This window comes from Chinchilla lanigera, unplaced genomic scaffold (genome assembly GCF_000276665.1).
Source record: "Chinchilla lanigera isolate Chin_1 unplaced genomic scaffold, ChiLan1.0 scaffold00001, whole genome shotgun sequence".
Classification (NCBI taxonomy): Eukaryota; Metazoa; Chordata; class Mammalia; order Rodentia; family Chinchillidae; genus Chinchilla; species Chinchilla lanigera.
This window is the reverse complement of record NW_004955402.1, coordinates 59,903,220-59,926,477: the sequence shown is the minus strand read 5'-3', so window position 1 is coordinate 59,926,477 and position 23,258 is coordinate 59,903,220. Positions and strand designations below refer to the sequence as shown.

At 42.5% G+C, this 23,258-nt stretch overlaps 1 protein-coding gene across 1 annotated transcript in view; it reads right to left on the bottom strand.

The window, feature by feature from the left end:
* Window positions 1-14,276: 14,276 nt before the first annotated feature.
* The window catches only part of LOC102013990 (chromosome unknown open reading frame, human C18orf65), a 36,560-nt gene continuing 27,578 nt past the window's right edge, over window positions 14,277-23,258 (bottom strand). Inside the window, 2 exon segments of the mRNA XM_013512020.1 lie at window positions 14,277-14,384; window positions 15,893-15,927. Of these exon segments, the coding sequence (XP_013367474.1) occupies window positions 14,277-14,384; window positions 15,893-15,927 (143 nt within the window).

Genomic DNA, 23,258 nt, shown 5'->3' with positions numbered 1-23,258 from the left:
AGCTGCACAGCAAAGGCCACTAGTGTCCCTAGTTTTCCTGTTGGTCAGATTTGCCCCAAATGACCTCTAAGAAGCACTACTAGTCTCGGGTTTTCCAGCAGTTTTTAATTTGTATCTAGTTATCCTTGTTCTCAGACATGGGCATTGATGTCAGTTGATGGCCGACCATCTGATCCAGCATCCCCTTGCAGTTCAGGGCACGCGCACGGCCCAGACTCCAGTTGCACTGGTGTGACAATCCTGGTCCAGTGGGCCTATGTTCCCAGGCAGATCAGGGTACAGACAAAATCCAGACATAAACTGCAGGGTCGACAGTTTGTGAACCACCTGATTCTGTGTTTCCAGTCAGTTCAGGACACATACAGGAACCAGATGCAGGCCAGATGGGTAGCAGCCACAGACTGCCCATGCCTTCGACCCACTAGGGTGTCTGGGCAAAAGTAAGGCATGGACTTGAACCACAGGACCAGCAGCTCCCAGAGCACTTGCTCACTGGGCACAGGGCGCGCCAGTGCTGGGTGAGGCTACACGCCCGCCCCCAGGCAGAGAGGTCCCTGGAGCTTCTGAGTGAGGACCTCCTCTCTGTTGGCTCTCTCTGCAAGTTTCAGCTGGGCACCGTGGCGGTGTGAGCAAAGCACAGACTTGAACCACGGGGCCAGCAGCTCCAGGAGCACTTGCTCACTTGGCGCAGGGCGTGCAGGAGCTGGGAGATGCTACACGCCCTGCCCCCAGCCAGAGAAGTCTCTGGGGCTTCTGAGTGAGGACCTCCTCTCTGCCGCGGGTGCTCGGAGGGGAGAGACTCAGTCTGTAATGGCTGCAGGGTCCTGGGTCACCTGCTCTGCCCTCAGGAAGTAGATCGGAAATACCTGGCTCTCTCCTCGAGTTTCAGCTGGGAACTGTGGAGGTATGAGCAAAGCACAGACTTGAAACATGGGGACAGCAGCTCCCGGAGCACTCGCTCACTCCTAGGTATTCTCCTTGATCACCCACCTCTGACAGGACTGTATGGAAGACAGAAAATTTGGGCCTCTATTTGTCACAAAGTCTTCTTCGCTACACAATCTTTGTGAAATCCACATTCCCCTCCCACTAAGATAACTGTTCCTCTCCATCCAACTGAATAACTGGTGATGGCATCAAGATAGGACTATCATGAGTGGTCCAAGAAGAGGGTACATGGGCTGGTGGCCCACTGGGGGCCTCCCCAGGATCTTTCAAACTGATGCCTAAGGGAAGATGTTCTCCTTCTTGTGTTGTAAACCAGGGGCCCATAGATTTGGAGAGCAGACTGTGCTCCCCAGTACAGGGAAATCCCCGTCTGCATGTCTAGAACCTCTTCCTCACATTCTACCATTCTCCTTACTATGTAGTTTTTAACTTAAGCCAGTGTGAAGTGAGTTCCTGTCACTTGCAATCAAAAGGTCCTGAGGGATGCAATGTTTCATGTTGCAGAACTTTGACCAAAGCTCTCATAACAATGGATTTCATGGCCTCATTTCTCTTTTATTTCTGACTTCAAAGCTTTTAATATATTAAATTACCATTTAACTTGTAAACAACTTTCAGCAATTATTATTTTGATACGTTTTATAACATTTTAATTCAAACTAAAACTAGGTTTGCAAAAGAGACAAACAGTAAACATAAATAGGACAAAGGGCATGGTGGAAAGAGCTGAAGAAGGAAGTGGGTTGAAATATCAGACCTAGATATTTTCCCACAGCTAACAGGAAAGAATGAAGAGAAAAACGTAACAGAAAGGCTAAGTGCCATAAGACTGGAAATTAGAGTATTAGGCACCCCTGGGGGAGTGATGACATCAGAGAGGAGAAAATGTGTAAAAGGAAATTAAATAATAGAGGTATATGCTCCCTCTCAAGAAAAGGCTCATAGAATCAAAAGGGAGAATAAGAAAACCCACACCCAGATGTACTGTAGTGAAATTTAAGACCATGAATGCAAAGAAAATATTCTGAAAGCTTCCAGGAGTAAAGCACACCTCATCTAGAAAGAATCTGAAGACATAGCTTCCCCTGTGATTTCTGAACAGAAACAGTGAGAGAAAGAAACAATGGAACAATACTTTTCAATAATTAAATAAAATATATTTGAACCTGGAATAATACTATCTCTCGACAGCTGTCTTTCAAATTTGAAGACATAGAGCCAGGTGTGGTGGTGCATGCCTACCATCCCAGCTAATTGGGAGGCCAAGGCAGGAAGGTCCCTTCGATCCAGGAGTTTGAGGCCAGCAAGAGCCCATCTCAAACAACAACAACAACAAAATGGAAGATATAACAGCAGTAATGTGAGGACATAGCTCTCAGGTAGTTTGCCACACAAAGACCTACCTTTTGTAAAACATTTTGGAAGAAAGATCTAAAGTTAAGAGAAACAAATTGCTATGGTGAATTGTTAAAATTGTGAACTGAGAGGAACCCAGTCAGTGTATTATTTGAGAAAATCCAGAATTTAAATTCTGTTCAACAGCAGCATCAAAGAGGGCAAAATAAGAAGGTCCATAGGTGACAGAGTGGTGTTTTTCTTGATAGAATAAAAATATAGACATTGGTCAGTTTAAAGGTCAGTAGGAAAACAAACATTAGAATAGATTCTAAGATAAAAGAATTGAAAATTAAAATGTATAACTTCTATTTCAACAAAAGAATACTTGGCTTATATAATAGAAACCAGGAACAAAGAAAAAGAAGGAAGTTCAGCATACTAAACTATCAGATACCAGAAATGAGGGCTTTTACATGAGCAACTGTCTATGCAAATAGGCTAAATTCAACTCTGACGTGACAATCCTGTTCACCTGGGTTTGAGAACAGAATTTTACAAATCATTGAGAACAAAAAAGACAAAGCACCTTAAAAAGATTATGAATTTATGGCCAGCAACTATGAAGATAAAGAAAGCTGGCACAGTGATCTTAGATCTGATAAATGAAAACATAAGTCTAAAACTACCAGAAGGGCCAAAAAATGACACTACATCCTGGTGGAGAACCGACAGCCGCATACGTCCTGAGTGTGAGTCACATGCTCAGTATGTGGAGCCACAGTCACTGTACTGTGGGGAAAGTAGTAAAGTCAATCCTTGTAGCTGGGGATGCCAACACATCCTTCTTAAAGATGGATGAAGCAAGAAGACAAAACCAAGCAAAGATGTCCTAGATGCAAAAAAATATGGTCAATAAACTTGAGCTGTAAAGAACATTGTATTCAACTGAGAGAGCACACATTTTTAAATCCATATGTGAAAATTTGCACACATAGACCAACCATTCAACCAAAGCCGTATCAATTTCATACAGATTAGGTTACGACAAAAGTAGAAATTACCAACACAGTGATAGCTTTTAAAAAGGCCTTTTGCTTGGAAACTAAAAAAACATACTACTAAATAATCCTAAAATTTTTAAAATTTTCATATTTAAAACTATGTGGTCATGAAACCACTACACAACAAAAAATATGGGACATAATAAAAGCACTACTTAGGAGAGAAATATATAGAATTTCTAATCGTGAATACTTTTAGGAGAAATGAAATTTAAAAAGGGGCAACACAGCAAAACTTAAGCAAAAAAGAAAACAATGAAAATAAAGCCTAATTCAATGAAACAGGAAATAAAAATGCTGAAGAAAATTAGTCCAAAAGACAAAAATGGGTTATGGGAACAAATCAATTAACATTTCTGGCCAGGCTGAACAGAAAGGAAGAGAGATAGAAAGAAGATTTGGGAGCAAGTGAGGGATTGAGAAGGCACAACATTTTTTAAAAAGATGATCTTGAACAACATCTGCTAATAAATATGACAGGTGAATATGAAGGAACAATGCCAAATTTCACACAGGGAAGTGCATGGAGAACAAACAGATCAGCCAGGGATATAGTTCAGTGGCACAAGTGCCTGCCTGGCAAGCACAAGGTCCTGAGTTCGATTTTTGGTACAAAAAAACAAACAAACAAACAAACAGATCAACAGATATTAAGAAGTTGATATTATTGCCCACGACCTCCCCTTCTAAAGCAAGACGGCTTTACAAAGAAGTGCTACCGAACATTTTTTCATTGTGTCCAACATTTATGGGATGCAATTTACATACCATAATGTTCACGTATTTCAAGTGCATCACTCAATGCCTTTAGTATTTTTAATGTTGTGCAACAATGACCAGTCTAGTTTTAGAACATTTTCACCACCCCAAATGAAACTGTAAAGAGCCACTTCCCATTTTCCTCTCCAAAACACATCCTACCTCTGCCTCCAGCCACAGGCATACCGAAGCTATATTTGGTTTTATAGATTTGTTTATTATGGACATGCCATAAAGATAAAGCATCATATGTGGTTTTTTGTGACTAGCTTCTTCCACTTGGCTCAGTGTTTTCAAGGTGGGTCCATACTGTAGCATGTATCTATATTTCATTTCTTTTTATTGCCAAATAGTGTTCTATAAAGTAGATACATTACATTTTATTTTCCCATTCATTCATTGATAGACATTTGGGTTATTTTCACTTTCTGGTTATTATAAATTATGGTGCTATGAACATTTATATACAAAATTTTATGTGAGCATATGTTTTCATTTCTCTTGAATAAGTAAGTAAGAATACAACTGCTGGATTGCCTTAGTCACTTTTCTCACTGCTGAGACAAAATACCCAACACCCAAAGTTAAAGGAGGAAAGATTTATTTAGCTCACAGTTTGTGGAGGCATCGGTTCACAGCTGACTGGCTCCAAGGCAGGGTGGCATGGCAAAAGGGCTTCCCAGAAGAGATATAGTTCATAGTGGGCAGAAGGCAGGATGGCAGCAAAGCAGTGAAGTAGAAAGAAAAGAAGCAGCGAGTAGCCACAGAATCCTCTTTCTGTCCCTTATATTATTTCCAGGCTACATGTCTTTAGAATGGAGAGCACTCACATCCAGGGAGGGCCTTCCCATTATCCACACTGAGAACTGTGTCGAACCGACCAGTGGACCAATTTAGTAATCACATAATCACAGCATCACACACTGTAGATCCAGCCACCTCTGTAAAAGCCCCACCTATGACCACATGAAGCTTTGTGGGGGACATCTAGACACAAGCCATCACTTGGGTCATGTGATAACCCTATGCTTAATGTTTTTAGAACCTACCAAGTTGGCAAGGTGGCTGAACCATTTTTACCAGCAATATATGCATGTTTCTATTTCTCCCTATCTTTGCCAATACTAGCCAGCATCTATGCCTTTAATCATAGCCATTTTGGTGGGTATAAAGTGATACAACTGATTTTTGTATATTAATCTCATATTCTGCAATATTGTTGAATTTGTTTGTTCATTCAAATAGCTTCTTAGTGGCTCACCAAAGTTTTTAGAAAATAGTTAAGTCTTCAGTATAAATTTTTATATACTATATATAAATTTATTTATTTATTTGTTTGGTTTTTTTTTTTTGGTCTGTTTGAGACAAGGTTTCACTATGCAGTTTAGGCTGGGCTTGAACTCACTTTATAGCTCAGGTTAGGCTCAAACTCACAGTAATCCTACTGCCTCAGCCTCTCAAGTTCTAGGATTATAAGCATGTACCACCACACCTGGTTAAAATACATAAATTTAATACAAAATTATTGACCAACTCAATTTTATGAAGCTAGTGTTAAGTTGATTCTCAAATCAGATAAAGACAATATAAGAAAAAAATGACAGTCTCAAAATTCCTACATATAATATTATCTAAGAAATTACAAGGGGTGGAGTGTAGCTCAATGTATTTGGCTAGCATGCACAAGGCCGTGGGTTTGATTCTCAGTACAAGAAAGGAAGGAAAGAAAGATAGAAGTGAGGGAGAAAGGAAGAGAGGACAATATTACATTTAAATGGCAATAATTTATGTCCATGAAGTGCTTATTTCAAGATAAACTTATTCTGGTGACAGATAAACACCAGAAAAGTAATAATTGTCTTTCTCCCACTAATTGAGTGAAATGGAAAAGTTAAGGCCGGAGGTGGGTGTTGCGCCATGGCAGAGCACTTTCTTAGCACGTACAAAACCCCAGCTTCCAACACCAGCACTGCATATACACAGAAAAGTTGTGATTATCTCAAAAGTCAACAATGCAAAAAAAGATATTTGAAGAGAGTCAGTACTCATACATGAAATAAAAATAAAATATCTCTCAGCAACTTGACTCAGAGAAGGAAAGTTCCTGAACTTAGTAAAAGTATATCTTTGAGTTTAAGAAAAGTCAAGGATCCTACTATCATGCCTATATTTTACTGTAATATATATAGCCCTGACCAACTATAAGGAATGGGGGAAAAAGTGGAAGGAAAGAGATGAGACCTCACCGCATTTGATTTGTTTGGCTATCAAAAAGTCAAACATGAGCCTGGTGTGGTGTGCACACCTGGATGCCCAGTACTCTGCAAGGCTGAGGAGAGCTGCAAGTTCATGTTTAATGAAATTTAAAATTTTTAAAAAGGATGAATATAGCTCAGTGCAAAACCCTAGGCTTCATCTCCAGTACCACGAAATAATACTAAAAGTCAAATACACATTAGAACAAGCTAGACGCTTTAATTATGTGGTTAAATATATGACAATTCTATAAAAAAATAGCATTTTTCCTGTACCTGCAATATCCAGGTAGATATTAAAATTTTAAGAACAAGATTGAGGGGCTGGGGATTTAGCTCAGGGGCAAAGCGCCTGCCTGGCAAGCGCAAGGTCGTGAGTTCGGTTCCCGGTACCGGAGAAAAACCAAAAAAAAAAAAAAAAAAAAAAGAACAAGATTGATAAGGAGGACAAAAATTAAAAAATAAATAAGATAATGAATCAGTTTTCAGATCTTGGTTTCTAAATACATTCTCCAAAAAAAGAACAGGAGGCCTTGGAGAAAAGGCTGCTTCCAGGGCTAGTCAGGAAAGCACTAGGTGAGGTGAAGCCTTCTGCAGTGCCAGACAGTGAGGAAGGGCTCAAAAGACAGTACGAGTGCATCAACCCAAACAGGGGCCATCTGCATGACTGGCTCTGGAACAAGTTGGGGAGCACAATAAATAATGGCAGTAATAGATTCTCTTCCATACAATTAAATCAATGTCCATTCTTTCATACTGACACAAAATGTAATTGATAAAGAAATCAATGAAGGAGAATGCACAACTCTTCCTTACAGTGGTATCTCAATTAATAAACATAGAAGGAACAATGGATGTGTGAAGTGTCCATTTTGCAAAGACGACTATAAAGTTTGTTGAAGGCAAGGACCTAGGGACTAGTGCATGTCCAAAGGTAGTATATTTACATAGATTCAAAAGTACTTCTTTACAATATGCTTATTAATTAAAAAGAAGAAAACAACAAGTTAACTCTAGGATGGGTGGACAGCATTCTACCCTACAATTCAAGGTTAATGAAAGATATCAAAATGATACATGCATCCCTTCATATGATATCTCAGTATGTCACAGCAGGAAGTATGCTTAGACTTTCCAGATTAGTCAAATCAAAATGTGGAATGCCCATTTTGATTTGGATTTAAGACAGGTACATGTATGCTCCATAAAATACTTGAGTGTTATGTATTTTAACTGTCTGCCATTGTTATACAGTATTTTTGCCAAAAATGTACAGCCTGAACTTAATCAGGAGGAAACATCAGACAACCCCTCCAAAAGGAATTCTACAAGATAATGATTATTCCTTCTTCAATTCTTTCTAGAAGTAGTCAAATTTGTGGCAAAGAAATACTGAGAATATATCCCAGGTTGCTAGTGACTTGCGGGGCATGACATGATATGCTAGGTTGAGCCTTGGGCCAGAGAAAGGATATAAGTGGTATATTTATGTGAAACTTGAATACCTGATGATGGGTAGGTAGGATGATATCCACATTCATGTGCTACTATGATTCCCATATTGCATATGCAACAGCAATACTTGGGGAGGTGGGTGAAGGGATTATGGAGCATTTTTGTTCTATTTTTGTGACTTTTTCATAAGGTTGGAAGTGATTTCAAAATGAATAGTTAAAAAGTAAAGTGAGTAAGAGATGAAGATACAAGTAATCTAAATACAGCCCATTTTGTGTAGAATAACTTCGTATTTTAAATGCTTTGAATTAGTTGCTAATTCATACACAAATTTTGTGCAATACCAATCTAAATTCAAGTCGAATTCTTTTAAGAAACTTAAGAAACAGTAAATCAAACTGAAAGAAATATAAAGAGATTTTCTTTGCCAAATATTAAGACAAAACCCCAAGTCCACCACGGATTTGTTTGTTTGTAGTTTTGGTACTGGGGATTGAGTCCAAGGACTTTGCACTGAGCTACATCCGTTGCCCTTTCCATCTTTTTAATTTTTTGAGACAGGGTCTTGTTAAATTGCCCAGTCAGGCCTTGAACTTTCAATCCTACTGCTTCAGCCTCCCAGAATACTGGTATTACAGGTGGATTATTATTTTTATTGATATGAAAACAAGTCAAATGGTGGGAAAATCATTTCGATGTACATCCAGTGATCCTGAACCCACCAAGTTGTTCTGCCCATGTGCTTGGCAGAGCCATCCCAAAAAGCAGTAGAGCAATCCCAAGGCAGAGAAAGCGCACACCCTTTGACCAGGACTCACCAGCTTGCTTGATAACAGTGCTCACAAGTTCCCTGCAGGTATGTCTGGAAAGATGGCAGCAATATGGGTTCCAGCCTGGAAGCAGGGAAAGGCCATTCTGGAAAGGACCGGATCCTGGGGCACCCCAGCAGTTAGCAAGCACAGAGACACACACACATTATCAGAATGAGTAGACCTCAGCCGGGTAATCCTAATGTAATAAAGTAAGCAGAAAAAACACATAGTCCAATACCATTTACATTTACTGAAAAACACCACAACACAACATGATAATTTCTCAAGAAGACAGATGAGCCAAAAAAACATTAAATGCAGTAATGGGACTGCTGGTGGTGGGGCGGGCTTAGGAATGGGATGAGGATAAAGGAGAATAATGAATTAATCACACCAAAAAAGGCCCTGCCTGTCTTGGGGAGGAGGATGGAAGTGTGGCAGGAACCAAGGAGCACAGTGTAATTAGCTGCACATGGGGAGGGAGGAGAACAGCAGGGGACCAGGTACTACACAAAGGTGCAAGTTGTGTGAATTTCAGACTGCGTGTCTCTCTGAGAAGCTTTAACACATTAGGAACGTGATTTGGTTCGCTCTCACACATAAATGCCCTTTAAAACAAAAGTTTAACAAAAGATTCTAATACCTAGAAACCTCCTTACCTGAGGTTCTTTTGGTCTCTTAAAAAAAACCTCAGAGGATTTGTTCTCTTGGTTACCACATACGGTTCACCCAAGAGATTTGGTAGTGGATTCAAGGCTTCACGCTGCCACTCACCAACACTGCATCTTGCGTCCCATACACCTAGCTTTACATAAATGTGCAATTTATGCAACACTCTGCCTGATTACAGCATATTAGGGGAATTTTCCTTCACCAGCTGTTGAAATCTCAAGTGTATAATTAATAGGGGCTGCAAATTTTGAATCAATGTCTATCAGTATCTATAAAAAGATGGGGCAAAGCACTGCAGACAAATGGTGGGTCTGTGCTCTTTGAGAAACACCATTTTGAGGAGAGGCCGACCAGAGGAGAGCAAACAGTTCAAGAGATTTCTAGATAGCTGCAAGGATGCATTGCCTAGCACTGAGGATGTGGGGCTTTGAGTGAGTTACCCACGGAGACTGCAGGATCCTTTCCTGGAAGAGCTTTGAAGATAGGGTGGTGGAGATAGAGAAAGAAAACGACTCCAGGGCTCTTGTTTCCAAGGCTCCTCTTGCCCTTATAGCAGAACAGCGTTAGCTCGCACGGGCTCCATGAATTCACAGAGATGGATGAAAGCTGTAAAAACACATCAGAATTACTCTTAATAATGTAAATTCCCTTTCTGTCCTGTGCTTTTTATGTTAACATTGTGTAGAATTTTGCTGAGGTATGTTTTCCTCAGGTAGAAGATTCGGGTTAATCTGTATATGTCAAGATTAATTGCTTAGTTATATGAAGCATACTTGAGACTCAAGTACAGAGAGACAGAATAAAATAAAATCCTGCACCACTCAATCTCCTTATTTCTGCAGCAGGCTCCCAGTTATTTATTTCTAGTGAACCTTTAGCTTTCTGCCTTTTCTCTCTCAGTCCATTGTTAGTAATGCTGACAGCACTAATGACACTAGTAATGTCAGTATTACTAATGAGAAATCCCCTCACACAAATCTCACCTAAAAGGGGGAGGGGCTAAAAAAGTAAAAGAATCAGATTCATAATCAAAGCCTTAAAAAAATAAGCACAAAAATGCTATTCAACACCCTGAACAACGACCCTGCCACTTCACGGAAGATGGCCTCTTCCTGAAACTTTCTGCTGCCATCTCGCCCTGAAACCCGATTAATCGTGATAATTAAGGGAACAAATGCAGAGGTGCGCATGTACTGACTCTCTTTCCCTACCACCCAGTAAGAAAAGCAAACGCATTAGGAGGGAGGAGTATCAGATGAGGAGGGGCACCCTGATCATTCCCACCGGCAAGGCTGTGGAAACAGATCTCTGTGTACCTGGATCTTGGCACATTTTAAACAAAAGAAAAACATGCCTCTCCTAGTGAGCAGCGTGATAGTGGGAAGCAAGTGGAAGGAGTCACTGGTGCAATTCCTCCCCCTTCCTCAGATTTTCAGGATGGGAGGGGAGGCCATGACCTCAGCTTGGCTCCCATTTGCTCTGTGATCTGGACTCTTGAGAGGCTTGGCCATTCTTTCCTCGCTTTAGAACTGTTTCTGACCCAGGCTTCAAGCAGGTCACTTATTCAGGACAGCAGTGGGCCTGGTGCCAGCCCTCGTGCCTTCGTGGGGGCCACACAGACACCCATAATGAAAAATGACAAGCAGCATTACTTTAATCCCTCCTTTCAGTTGGGCACTGAATAAAAGGTAAAACACACTCTGATTTCCTCACCAGGCCTGGGAAGTGGCTACATGATTTTGACTTAGCCTTTGTGTTTATCATGTCCTGCAATTTGTTAGGTATAGCCATGTAAGAAAAGCCCATTGATCAAATGCTGCAAAATAGGGAAGAGTGCGTATGAGCTGAACCTTCTGCCCCAACCGCAGAAATGGTCCTGAGCGCGCACAGCTGGGCTCCACTTGTCGCAGAGTCCCTGGGGCGGAGGCCAGTGTGCGGTGGGGCTGCTGCGTGGCAGGACTGCAAGGCTGCTGGAACTGTCTCACAGTCTGAGGTTCCTGCAGCTTCCCTGGAGGAGGATGGGGCACACTCTCCCGTATTTCTAAACACAGTCTCTTTTTAACTCTGATGTTGTCATAATACTGTTTTATTTTTCTTTCTTAAAATGGCTTTCTTGAATTTAACTGTTCAAAAACATTACCCTGAGACCATTTCCCTAGATACTCAAATAGCCTGATTCATAGTGACTTACCCCTACACACATACCTGCCTATATACACACAGGAACAACACATGCCCACTCAGATATGCACAAGTGCATTACATATAGGCACCTACACACAAAGACACCTATGCGCGCATACACCTGAATCTCCATCAAAGCAATCAGCCATTTGATTTGCAGCAGTGCCCAAGAAAATGTCGGAGAGAGGAGACTACTGATCCATCAGTGAAGGAGCTGGGGCTGATTTGCACGTCCATGCTTTTCAGTTTGCTGCTCTTCAACATTTACTGAGTGGTCTGCAGATGAACCATGACTGGGCAGCTTCGTCTTGTTTTGTTTCTTTTAGTGCAGGCTGGTCTTGAATTCACTATGTAGTCCAGGCTGACCTTGAACTCACAGCACTCCTTCTGCCTAAATGAAAAAGCAAATGAACGTCCCTGGCCATGGGCAAGGATTCCTTAGGTCCTGGCTCATTGTTAGAGGCCCTGTAAAAAGCTGGAGATGTCCCTACCATATTCCTTAGCTCCTTTTCCTCCTGATGTGTTTCCACCAGCCCCAAGGTCCTTCCTGCATCCTCTCCACTAGTCAGACCTTCCACAGGGAGAACCAGAAGGAAAGTGAGCCAATGAACCAATTCACACCCTGCTGCTAATGGGAAGCAATGGCTTCTGAGGTCCGCCCTGTCACCCAGCAGGGCGCTCCATTTCAAAAGTGCATGCCAGATAGAAGGCCTGTTTCATCCAACTAACCGAATGTTTAATAACATCATTCCACAAATTGGTTGCAGATGACAGTGCTCCATTCCTATTACATAGGTCCACCATGCCCAGTCACAAAGCAGGAGTCCTAGTAAAAGCCTACACACATTCTTTCATTCACTCGACAAGCATGTCATGAACCCCTCTGTGTAGTAAGTACAGGGGATGGAAAGAAAAGAGATACCCAGGCTTGCCCAGAGATCTTCTCAATCAAAGAATGAAGCCAAGGGATACACTGAAAACACACATCAAATTCTCTAACACATGAAGCACAGCTGCCTGGTATGTCTCTGTAATTTCCAGACTCACCCCATAAGAAGCCAAACCCCTCAGATTTCTGTTATTTAAATTGCTGATTTTATCACCCTGTTTTGTCTGACTTGCCTTGAAGGATTCTCCAACTCTGGGAGATAGCGTATTCACCGAGGTGACCAGCTGTATCATCTGTATCATCTTCACCTGTCACTATGAGGAACAGACAACTTCCTGAGGTTTGAACCAGAGCCTGGCCACAGCTCTGTTCTACTGCTCGGGATGTCTGTGCCTACACCCATCACATTCATCCGCTCGGGGACAGCCCAGCCCTGGGCCTTTGCCTGGAGTCGAGGGGAGGCTTACAGTTCTGATGTTCCCACACATATGTCCCCATCAATGACACTGATGTGCTTAGATTGCAGTTCAACAGACCTAACACTTCTAAGCGAGAATGTCAAGTGCTTACAACCCCTCCTTTGTGTCCCGGGGTCCAGCCTCACCTGCAGCCTGCCTGAGAACCAAGACCCAGTCATCCCGCCGACAGAAAGAGGTCACACCGAGCAAAGAGCCAGGGAAACATTTTTGCTTATTTATTTCCTGGGTGGAGGGGAATGTTGCTTCAGGAGCTGGGAAGACAGAGTCCAGGGAAGGGCACTGAGGTCACTCAGGAGCAGCCATCCAGATCATTTGTAGAATCTGTATGTCCTAATGTGTAAAGAGAGGAGCAAAAGTATTAAGTCAATGTTTAATATTTTAACAGCTAATATTTTTGTTTAGGTCCTATTGACACTAAAGTAGAACTGTGATTTTTTATAATCTTTTTATATGCAAATTTGACAAAACACTAGAGCTGTTATACAATCAAGCTGCTCAATATGCACATTGTATAAGGGCTGCTGTATAGAATAGGGGTAAAGTACTGAAATGGAAATCAGGAAACACAAGTTCTAGACCTAGATGTGTAATTAACCTCTCTGAGACTCATTTTCATATCTTAAAAATAATGTTAGATTAATGATCGCTTAGGTACTTTGCAGCTCTAAAATGCAATGACATAGAGCATAATTTGACTATTTAAAATTAGTGCAGGCATTGATAATTATTGCAGCTTTGCTTTTATGACATAATGTGAGTCATGGACATATCATTTATCTGGTGCCATAACCTCCAACTGAAACACTGCATGACAAGAGTATTTAGCTAAACCACATGGAATTGCTTATATTTGATCATTTTTAACCTAACAAATGGAATTTCATGTTGTTCAATTCTTGCCTCTTTTAAAAGGATCTACACTAAAGCAAGATTTCCAGGTACATGATCATTTTTTTAAACTATATGAAAATGTACAATAAACCTGAGAATAGAAAAAAAGTGTATCATATAATATATTCGCTATAATGCCTCATAATTATATACCTTAAAAGTGAACATAAACTTCCTCTTCCCATATTCTCTTGCTACTATAAAAATTTGCTGAGTGCTTTGTCATTTAAAGCAGCTCCTCAGGCTATTCCTCACATACCTCTAAGAAATGGGAAATAGCCACAGTGCAGTGTTACAAAGAGGAAACTGAGGCCTGGGGTAGTTTAGTCAGGTGCTGGAGACATAGGGTTGAGTTGGAATTGAAACCCAAACAACGGGACTACAGAAGCCTCCCTCGCCCCTCCTGCCAGATGTCCAAAATGAATATCAACAATTAAGAAAGAGCCAAACGCAGGCTTAATGATCACTGAACAAGCTGAAACTGAGGGTGCTGCATACAAATGTGATGAATACGCATTCACACGAAAGCTGCCTCACACTGACCAGATTGTCTTCTTTATGGTCTTGTGTCCTCGGGGCCCACAGAGCTGATACCAGTGTGGATTCCAGGGCTTGTCACCTCCTGAGAGTTTGGGGTTTCCCTGTGAAAGTAATGTTCCACAAGCTCCCAAAACTTCTGCTCTGAGAGATTGGTTCTGTGACACTGAGGCAGGCCTACAAATGGCTTCCTCTAAAAATGTCATTAGTGCGGATGCTCGTCATGGCGTGGTGCATTTCCACGAGAAGAACATGTGATCATTTGGCAAAAATCTAACTTTAAGAACACAGAGTTGATCACATCTCTTTACCACATTCGGGATGGCACAGGGAGGTGTGAGGTGATCAATCCTGGCGATGGCTGTCGCACAAAAATCGAGTCATACAATAGAGTTGTCCTGCAGGTTTCAACAAATATCAAAGGACCCATCACTGAGCTACACTCCTATTCCCTTTTCCTTTATTTAATTTTACAGCGATATCTCACTAAGTGACCAGATTGCCCAGTCTGGTCTCAAACTTACAATCCTCCTACCTCAGCCTCCCATAGACCACCACACCAACTTTAACATTTTCTGTTGTTATTTCATATATTTGTTACAGTAATGGAAATCTGTCTAAGAATTCAGTCAAAAAAGACAAATATTGGATGATTCTATCTTGTATTAGTGTCAGAGAAACAGAACCAACAGAATTTGAGCATATATATCCTATCTACATATTCTTCTCTTTCTCTCCCTCCCCCCATATACAGCATCTGTATGAAGTGTGATTAAAACTACAGGAAATGTTAGTGCCATGTGCCATCCCAGGGAAAGGAGTGTTCATAAAAACATGACAGTGTGCCCTCATTCACATTATTCATTGGATCTGGTACTGTGTGACATCTAGCTCTTCTCCAAAGTTAAAATGACCTGGAAAAGTAAAGGTTTTGAATCAGTTAAGAATATCCAGCTAGCCAGAGCAGTGCAAGTAAAGACACTCAGGAGAGAGGACACGAACTGCTTCAGGAAGTGGTGATAGCAGTGGGACACATGGATTCAAAGCAATAACAGAGGATTTTTAGGGGGATTAATGGCCATGCATCTTTTACTACAGTAAATTTTTAAAATTTAAATGCACACTGTATTTTTCAGTCACACATTGTCATATTAACCATGATATACTTAGATAAAATATTTAAAGTAGACAGATTTACAGAAACAGTAAGCAGATTAGAGGTGACCAGAGGCTGAGAGAGAGAGAATTGGAGTGGGTGGCTTTATATTTTACCAAAGTTTAAAACCAAATAAGTAAATAAATAAACACATTTAAAAAGTAATTCAAACACGCTTGCTTTACCTTTTTCCCAAAACACATTTTATAGCAGAAACACTCACATTCATTCTGCTGGGCAGGGGGAAAAAGATTGTACCTGAAACACTTGGTATCAACGACAGTGGTTCTTCCAAGGAGAAACTTTCCTTTTTCTTTTAGTGACAAAAGAGGAACCAGCCTTTCTGTCCCTTTCAACAGTCATTGCAAAACATGAGGTTTACCTACATTTTAAACTTAACACAGTGGTGCATGCTTGCAATCCCAGCAATTTGGGAGGCTGAGGCAGGAGCATTGCAAATTTAAAGACAGCCTGGGTAACTTCACAAGAATCTGCCTCAAAACAAAAAATAAAAAGCACTTAGGAAAGGATGGGGGGCTTGGGACACAGCTCAGTGCTACAGTACCCCTGGCTTCAGTACCCAGTACTAAAATTTTAAAATCTTTAGCTATTGTTTCTAGTATGACATATAAATTTTTAAATTGTAGTGGGAATTTCACAAAATATTTTCTTCCAAAATAAAATGAAAGCAGAAAGAAGCAAAAAGAATGTATCACTTTAAGTTCTAAGTCAAGGAACAGTAAAGATATTTAATAATCAGTAAGGGTCTCTGACTCCACCAGTTATGGGCAGCATTAAACCCCTCTCTGTCCACTCCAGTCCAGGTCCCAAGAGGCAAGGGGCTGCTTCGCTTGGCTAGCAGTAGCCTCTAGTGGCTCAGAGGTGTGGTCCCAAGAGAAGCAGCCAGGGCTGCTAGCAGGAGCAAGGACCCAGGGGAATGTTTATCTTCAGAACCTGCACTTGTGTCGTGGTGAACTGGACAGTACAGGCCACTGTGCCCCAGCATGAGATGACAGAGCTTCATATCAGTGTGTCCACAGGCACAGGTGCGTGGCTTTTCCCAGAGCTGTTGGTTCCGGGGGCAGGACACATTTGGGTGACCCTGCATAATTTGTACCAGCTGGTCTCCCGATCCCCAGGAAGAATACACTTATAAAGGCAAAGCAGCAGTTGTTGCTGGGGCTTCCACAATTTTACCCTGAGATGAAGAACCATGCCTCCAGTCATAGCTAATTTGTGAAATGATTTTATTAAATTCGCTTTTAATACTACAGATTTATAATACCTTCCAGGAGAATATGAATGTCTAAGTGAACAGATTTGACCTTTGTAGATTCAGAAAAAAAAAATTAAAATTTCACATAAACCCCGCAGATGAGGGTTTTCAGACTAATATTCATGTTATACATTGGCCATGGATATTAGTTTTGATGACTTGTTCACCTATTAAGGGTCCTTGCTCTGATCTAATCAGAGTGACATTCTAACAGGCATTATATTCATTTTGTGTTGTGTTTTTGGAGCTGGGAATTGAATCCAGGGCATGAATGACTCAGCATGTGCTCTACCACTGAGCTGAATCCACGGCCTTTGGCGTTACAGATGGACCTACCTGCAATGGTTACTCTGGCGTGCTTGACAAAAATGCATGAAGTCAGTAAAAATTCAGCAACTCACCAAGATGGTCCACAGTATTTATTCGGCACTATGAATGCTGCCACGGCAGGGAATGCAGGGAGAATGAGAACAGGGCGGAAGACAGACACGTGCACAGGAAAGTGATCTTGAAAGTCAAGAAAGGAGCATGATTGAACAGAGGCAAGGAAGTGCCTGGGAGAGTCAGGAAGCCTCCTAGGGGAACTGACCGGTTAGACGGTCAGGCAGATTTGTCTCCATGAACACAACTATCCACAGCCTAAGTGTCATGAAAATGACACTGAGAAGCCTGTGCCACGGGGGCCAGGCTCGGCTGCAGCACCCAGGGCAGGAGGAAGGGGGGACGCTGAGCAAGCTGTGCTGGATGCTGGGGCTCTGTGGGCAGCAGGAGACAGGTCCCAGGGGAGCCGCTCTGTCCCTTCCTTCCTTTTTCCCTGGCCAGTCTGCCCCCTTTGGTCAATTAATAAATGCCTAAGTTAGCCGGGCATGGTGGTACACACCTGTGTTCCCAGCACTCTGAAAAGCTGAGGCAGGAGGACCCCAAGTTCAAGCTGAGCCTGGGCAATTTAGTGACCTAGTGAGACCCTATCTCAAAATAAAAAATGAAAAATGGCTGGGGTGTAGCTCAGGGCAAAGACTGTGGGTCCACTCTTCAGTATTGCAGGGGGAAAATTACCAAGTCACTGTTTCTTATTTGCTGTACAGTGTATATATGTAGCTATACTCACTACAGTGGATTTCATGTAACCCTCAAATGTGCCAGGTGGGTTGTTGTGAAATCTCAGCGAACCAGCCAAAAGCTGACAGGTGTTAATCTCCCTTCTCCATCCTCCCACCCGTGATGAGCCAGAATGCTCATGCTCACTTCCACACAGCTTCTGTGCGTACTTGTGTCCACTATGAAGAAACGGCTGCAGTGTAGACTCAGCCTTAGACAAAACATCTCTGAGATATCAGGGTAAATATATTAATGATCAATGTCCTGTAGGATGATCCTAAGAAATAGATTTATTTGCCAGAGTGTAGATTTAGATGTTAAACTTGGTGAAGTTTCACTACAGTCACCTTTCTTTTCATTTTACCCATTTTGTAGAAAATTATACAGAAGATAAGTTAGAAGTTAAAAGAAACAATAGTGAGTGAAGAAAATAACAGCTCCTAAAATAAATAAATAGATAGGACAGTTTCAGGATATTTAGGGGAATAGAGAGTTTGACTTTTAGCCACTTTGATATCTTTGTACATAACATGCTGGCAGACTAAGTACAGGTTCCGAGAAGGGACAGAAAAGCATTTTACTTGAAAACCCTCTAAAACGATAGTGTTTGCTCCTTACTTCTGCCGACCTACTCGGCCTGGGCAGGACCCGCACAATGAGCGTTATTTGGTCTCAGTGATAAGCGTGGAGGTGAGTGACTGGAATTTCTCCTCGACGGTTGTCATGAGTTCAAATCATCTTTGTTTGTACCATGCACCTCATTTCTCTGAGGCTGGAGGAGGTTCTAGACACAGTGGAGGAAGCCAGACAGAATGTGTCCTGGAACAGTGCAGCACTGGTGACGAAGTCAGGTTCAGGAACTGTTAATCCATGGAGGTGCTGTTTTCATTTGATACGTGGCTGTCAAGTCTACAAAGAATTGACTGGGGGGTACAACTGCATCCCAGGGGGACACATGGATGCCCAGACTTTGTCCGCCAGTCACAGAGGTCCTAACCATCTCTGCAGGCCCAGGGCCAGAGCCTGCTGTGTGGTGTGAGGTAGGTCTTCCTGCACCCCATCTCTGCGCAGTGAGGAACAACTAGTGAGGAGGGGCCATCACTTGTGGCCAAGAGGCTTCTACTTCAAGCAGGCATGGTCCTGTGACTCTTTGGACCTCCCTTGTGCGATGCTGTTGCTCCTCATAGCTGGCTTCCTGGCTGCGTCATCTAGACGAACCAGGTTCTGCCATCAGTGAATCTCTCCTGTTGCAGGAGTCCTGGGGTGGGGGCTTCTCAGCCTCAGAACTGTTCACGTCTCTGTTCCTCAGCTTAGACATAGAAGGGCTGGGACAGTAGGCTTAGTCAATTGGCCTGGCAGTGTTCCCTTTCTTAAACTGCAGAGACCCAGAAGTCATTATTTTGTGTATACAAATGCTCTTTTATATGTAAAGATATATGGAAACAATTTTAAACATCAGAGAACTTTCTAATAGCTGGATGTGGTGATGCCTGTAACCCCAGTACTCTAAGAGGCTGAGGCAGAAGGATTGCAAGTTCAATCCTGGACTGGGAAACTTAGGCACTCAGTGAGACTTTCTCTCAAAATAAAAAATAATTTTAATTTTAAAAAATGGGCTAGGGATCTAGCTCAGTGGAAAGGCCCTATGTTCAATCCCCAGTACCATAAAACAAAGCAAAACAAGTTCCAGTTAACTCCTACCTCTGTCCAGTGCCCCATTTCTTCTTGTGCCATGTAAAACAATAAACACATTCTAGTCATCCATTCTCCTCCTTAAAACTCTAGTCCAAAAGGAAGAGGAAAAACAACAGGTTGAAGACCCATCATTCTGACAGTGTTTCAGCATTTTAAAGTATGTACAAATTTGTGTCCAGGCATGAGTAGTATGGGTCCCAGTGCGCAGGATGCCCACACTACAGCACATATCCACATCCAGAGCACCTTTGGGTACTCAGGCCCCTGGGCCCCCCATGTCAAGGCTTTTGACTTGGCAGCTCTGGAATTGAGCAGAATTTGCTCTTCTGAGAAGTTCTCAGTTGATGCTCCTGGTTTCTGGGTCATAGGGGTGGAGCTCTACTGGTTTGGAGGAAAGGATTCAGTGACTGTTACATTTAGATCTATAATTCCTGCAAATGTTTCATGTGTTCAGAAGTAGCGTTTTTGAAATATGGTTGGATCAGAAGGGCACTATGCTCATCAGCAGATGATCCATTGATGAGTTCTTAGCTTAATGTGCTGTGTGTATGTTGGGGGGGCTGACCTAAAGAGGTAGGTTCCTGAAGAGGTGAGTGGGAAGGGTAAATTCTTGTTCCTGGCACCTTCCTTTTCTGTTTGCTTCCTGGCCACCATGAGGTGAGCAGCTTTCCTCTCATGTGCCCTTCCATTGTGATACCGACTCCTCTTAACCATAAGCCAAGATAAACCTCTCCTTTTTAAAGTTGTGGGTTTTAAGTATTGTGTCCCAGCAATGGATAATCTGAAAAGAGCTGACACAAGTACTTTTGAGGCACAGAGTGTGTGAAGCAGCTGGAGAGACAAACTTAGAACTTCTCTTCTGTATATATATATTTTCAATACTGGGATTAAACCCAGGCCCTTCAGAGCGTGCTACCTCCAGAGCCCTTATTTCGTTTTAATTTTTTATTTCGAGACACGGTCTCAATGAGTGACTAAATTGCCCAAGTTGGGCGTGAACTTCTGCCTCAGCCTCCCAGAGTGCCTAGATTATAGGCATGTGCCTCTGTACCCAGCTAGCATTTTTTTGTTTTGTTTTGTTTTTGGTTTTTCTCTGGTACCGGGAATCAAACTCACGACATTGCACTTGCCAGGCAGGTGCTGTGCTGCTGAGCTAAATCCCCAGCCCCCCAGCTAATATTTTTAATTATAATTTTTTAAAGACTCAGCTGTTACCTGGACTCTGAGCAATGTTCCTTTCTATTTCGTACATCCAAGTAGATGACCTGGCTATATATCTGAGGAATCAAAAACATCATCATGTGTAAACATGGTTTACTCTTCAGTAATCAAACACAAAGCAACAAGCCAATCTGGCACATTATTAGTGATACATATCATTGTGTGATCATCAAGCAATAAGGTAAGCAAACTAGCGAGCTGATTGTTTCCCCTTTCACATAGCCAAGCTTTTGGTTTACTTTTGCTTTCCTTTTGTTCCCCTACTTCTCCAGAATTTACTATGACCAGCACTGTGGTTAGCAGCACTTAATATCATGACGCTTAATCCTCCTCACTCTCCGTCAACCCTACAGTGCAGTGCGTAGGAGTTGCACACCCACGCGCTCCCAAGGTGGATTCGAGGACCCTCCCATTGCATTCAGAGGCGTCCTAGGCCTTTCTGGGACTTCCCAACAAGAGGATGTACTGATGAGATCAGCGATCCTAATGAAGAGGATGGGTAAACTGGTGACACAGGGTCGCAGACCCCAATGCGTGGGCATCTCTCCCTCTGTCCCGAGCTATCCTGTGTTTTTGGGACAGGTGATCATGCTTAATTTTCCTAATAACCAAACATGGTAAATAATGCCATTATTGTTGCATCACAGATAAAGAAAGAACCATCACACTGGTGTTTGAGGCCCTGATCGAGTCCCGTCCTTTGGCACAACCCCTCAGCACTCTGGCTGTGCCCGGCTCTCTGCTGAACCAGGTATTGTGGAAGGGTCTGATTCTTCTGCCTAGACAGCTTCCTCCCCACCTTTCCCTCCAGCGCTCCAGCCTGACCCCTCGCTCATGCCCCAGGCACCGGATGTCCTCCTCCTCGAAGTGCAGCTTTTCTGCTGCCCACTTCCCCATGTACATCAACACCACAGAGGGCCAAGCAGTGATGAGAGCCACAGTGTTCTCGATGTGCGCTGGAACAGACTGATATATGCAGGCCTAGTTGGAGACAATTCACAAGCCTAAATGTTGAGGACATTTTGTCCTGTACACTGGTGCCCAGGGGCAACTTTTAGCTTTCCTTTTTTTAGTGTTGAGGATTAAATTTAGGGCCTTGCACATGCTGGGGAAGGCTCTGCAGGGGGCAGTTTTCCTCTCCCAGATGTTCACGTTTAAAATATTTAAGAAACATTAAGATGTTGCAGCTGGGTGTGGTGTGTACCTGTAATCCCAGCATTCCCAGAGACATAAAGGGCTGCTGATGTAGCTTCAAGCAAAGGCTCTGAGTTCAGATTCCCAGTCTTATGCTACTTACACTTTCTTTCCCCAGAAGTCTTTACACTTGAGGATCACTAACAATTAAACCTTACATTCCCCACAAAACAGCACCAAGAGAGCACAAAAATAAATGACCGCTGGCTAAATAAATGCTGACTCAGCCTCACCTCTGCCTCTCACCAAGTCTTTGTGGCACACTAACAAAACAGCCCAAGCTCCGCCTGGGGACTCCCTTGCCCACGTCCTTTTCATTTCCGTGCTGGTTGGTGTTGGCCCTGGGCAGGCCAGGTACCGCCCCCTCGGGCTGTCTGCTGTCTCTCTTGCCACTCACACTTGAACTTCTCTGCTTGCTAGGGACTCCCTACCTTTCCAAGGCAGCTGGAGGGTGTCTGAAGGTTCTATGATGCTCTAACCTTTGGGGGATTTCCCAGTTTTTAGACTGGGTGGCACTTTTCTTTTCCCATTAGAAAAGAGATTACTTAATCCCCTTCTCGTGGCCAATTCTGCTCATTCTATTGCATGGCTCTGAGGACGAAGTTGTGTCTTCTGCCTCTGTTGTCCACCTACCTGAGTTCCTTCTACAGTGGAGTCAGAGCCAGCTGGACAGACATGACTGTCCTCTTCCTCCATGGGTTTGCCCATCCTACAGTGTTCAGTGACCAAGTGAAATGTGTTTTTCTCCCCTAGGATCGGGTTACCTTCCTTGCTAACTTTCTAGGGAGCAGAAGACTTCTGGGTGACTTCGTTCAACTCCACACTTCCATGACCAGAGAAGTATAGTGTTCTTGAAAAAAATACCAGCATTCCCCAAATCCTGCTTTCAGTAATGACATTTAAACCAGTGCCCAGGTTACAGGTAAATAGGCTGAAACGGAGGATACAGTACTTTCTCTGTGTTACAAATCAAGTGGTCGTATGCTTTTCTGATTCTTTTCTGCAGTTTCTCACTCACCTTTGAACTAAATTTCTTTTATGGAGTCTTTACAGAACATTTATATTTTGTCAGGCCTTCTCCCCAATGCTTTAAAAATATAAACTCACTTAAATCTCATTACACCCAAAGAAGCCTTCTTTCTACTCATAGCCTTTTTGAAGATCAAGATTTTAAGGTATCTCAAAGGTGATCACTGTAGCACTCCCCAAGAACGCAAGCCTAGTGAAGGATTCTCAAACCCACAAAATACACCATTCCTTGGACAGCTCAAGATAAGCCTGAGGAATGGGGGAAGAGTGAATCCCAGGATCATTCCAATCAGGGGCTTCCTAGGGAAG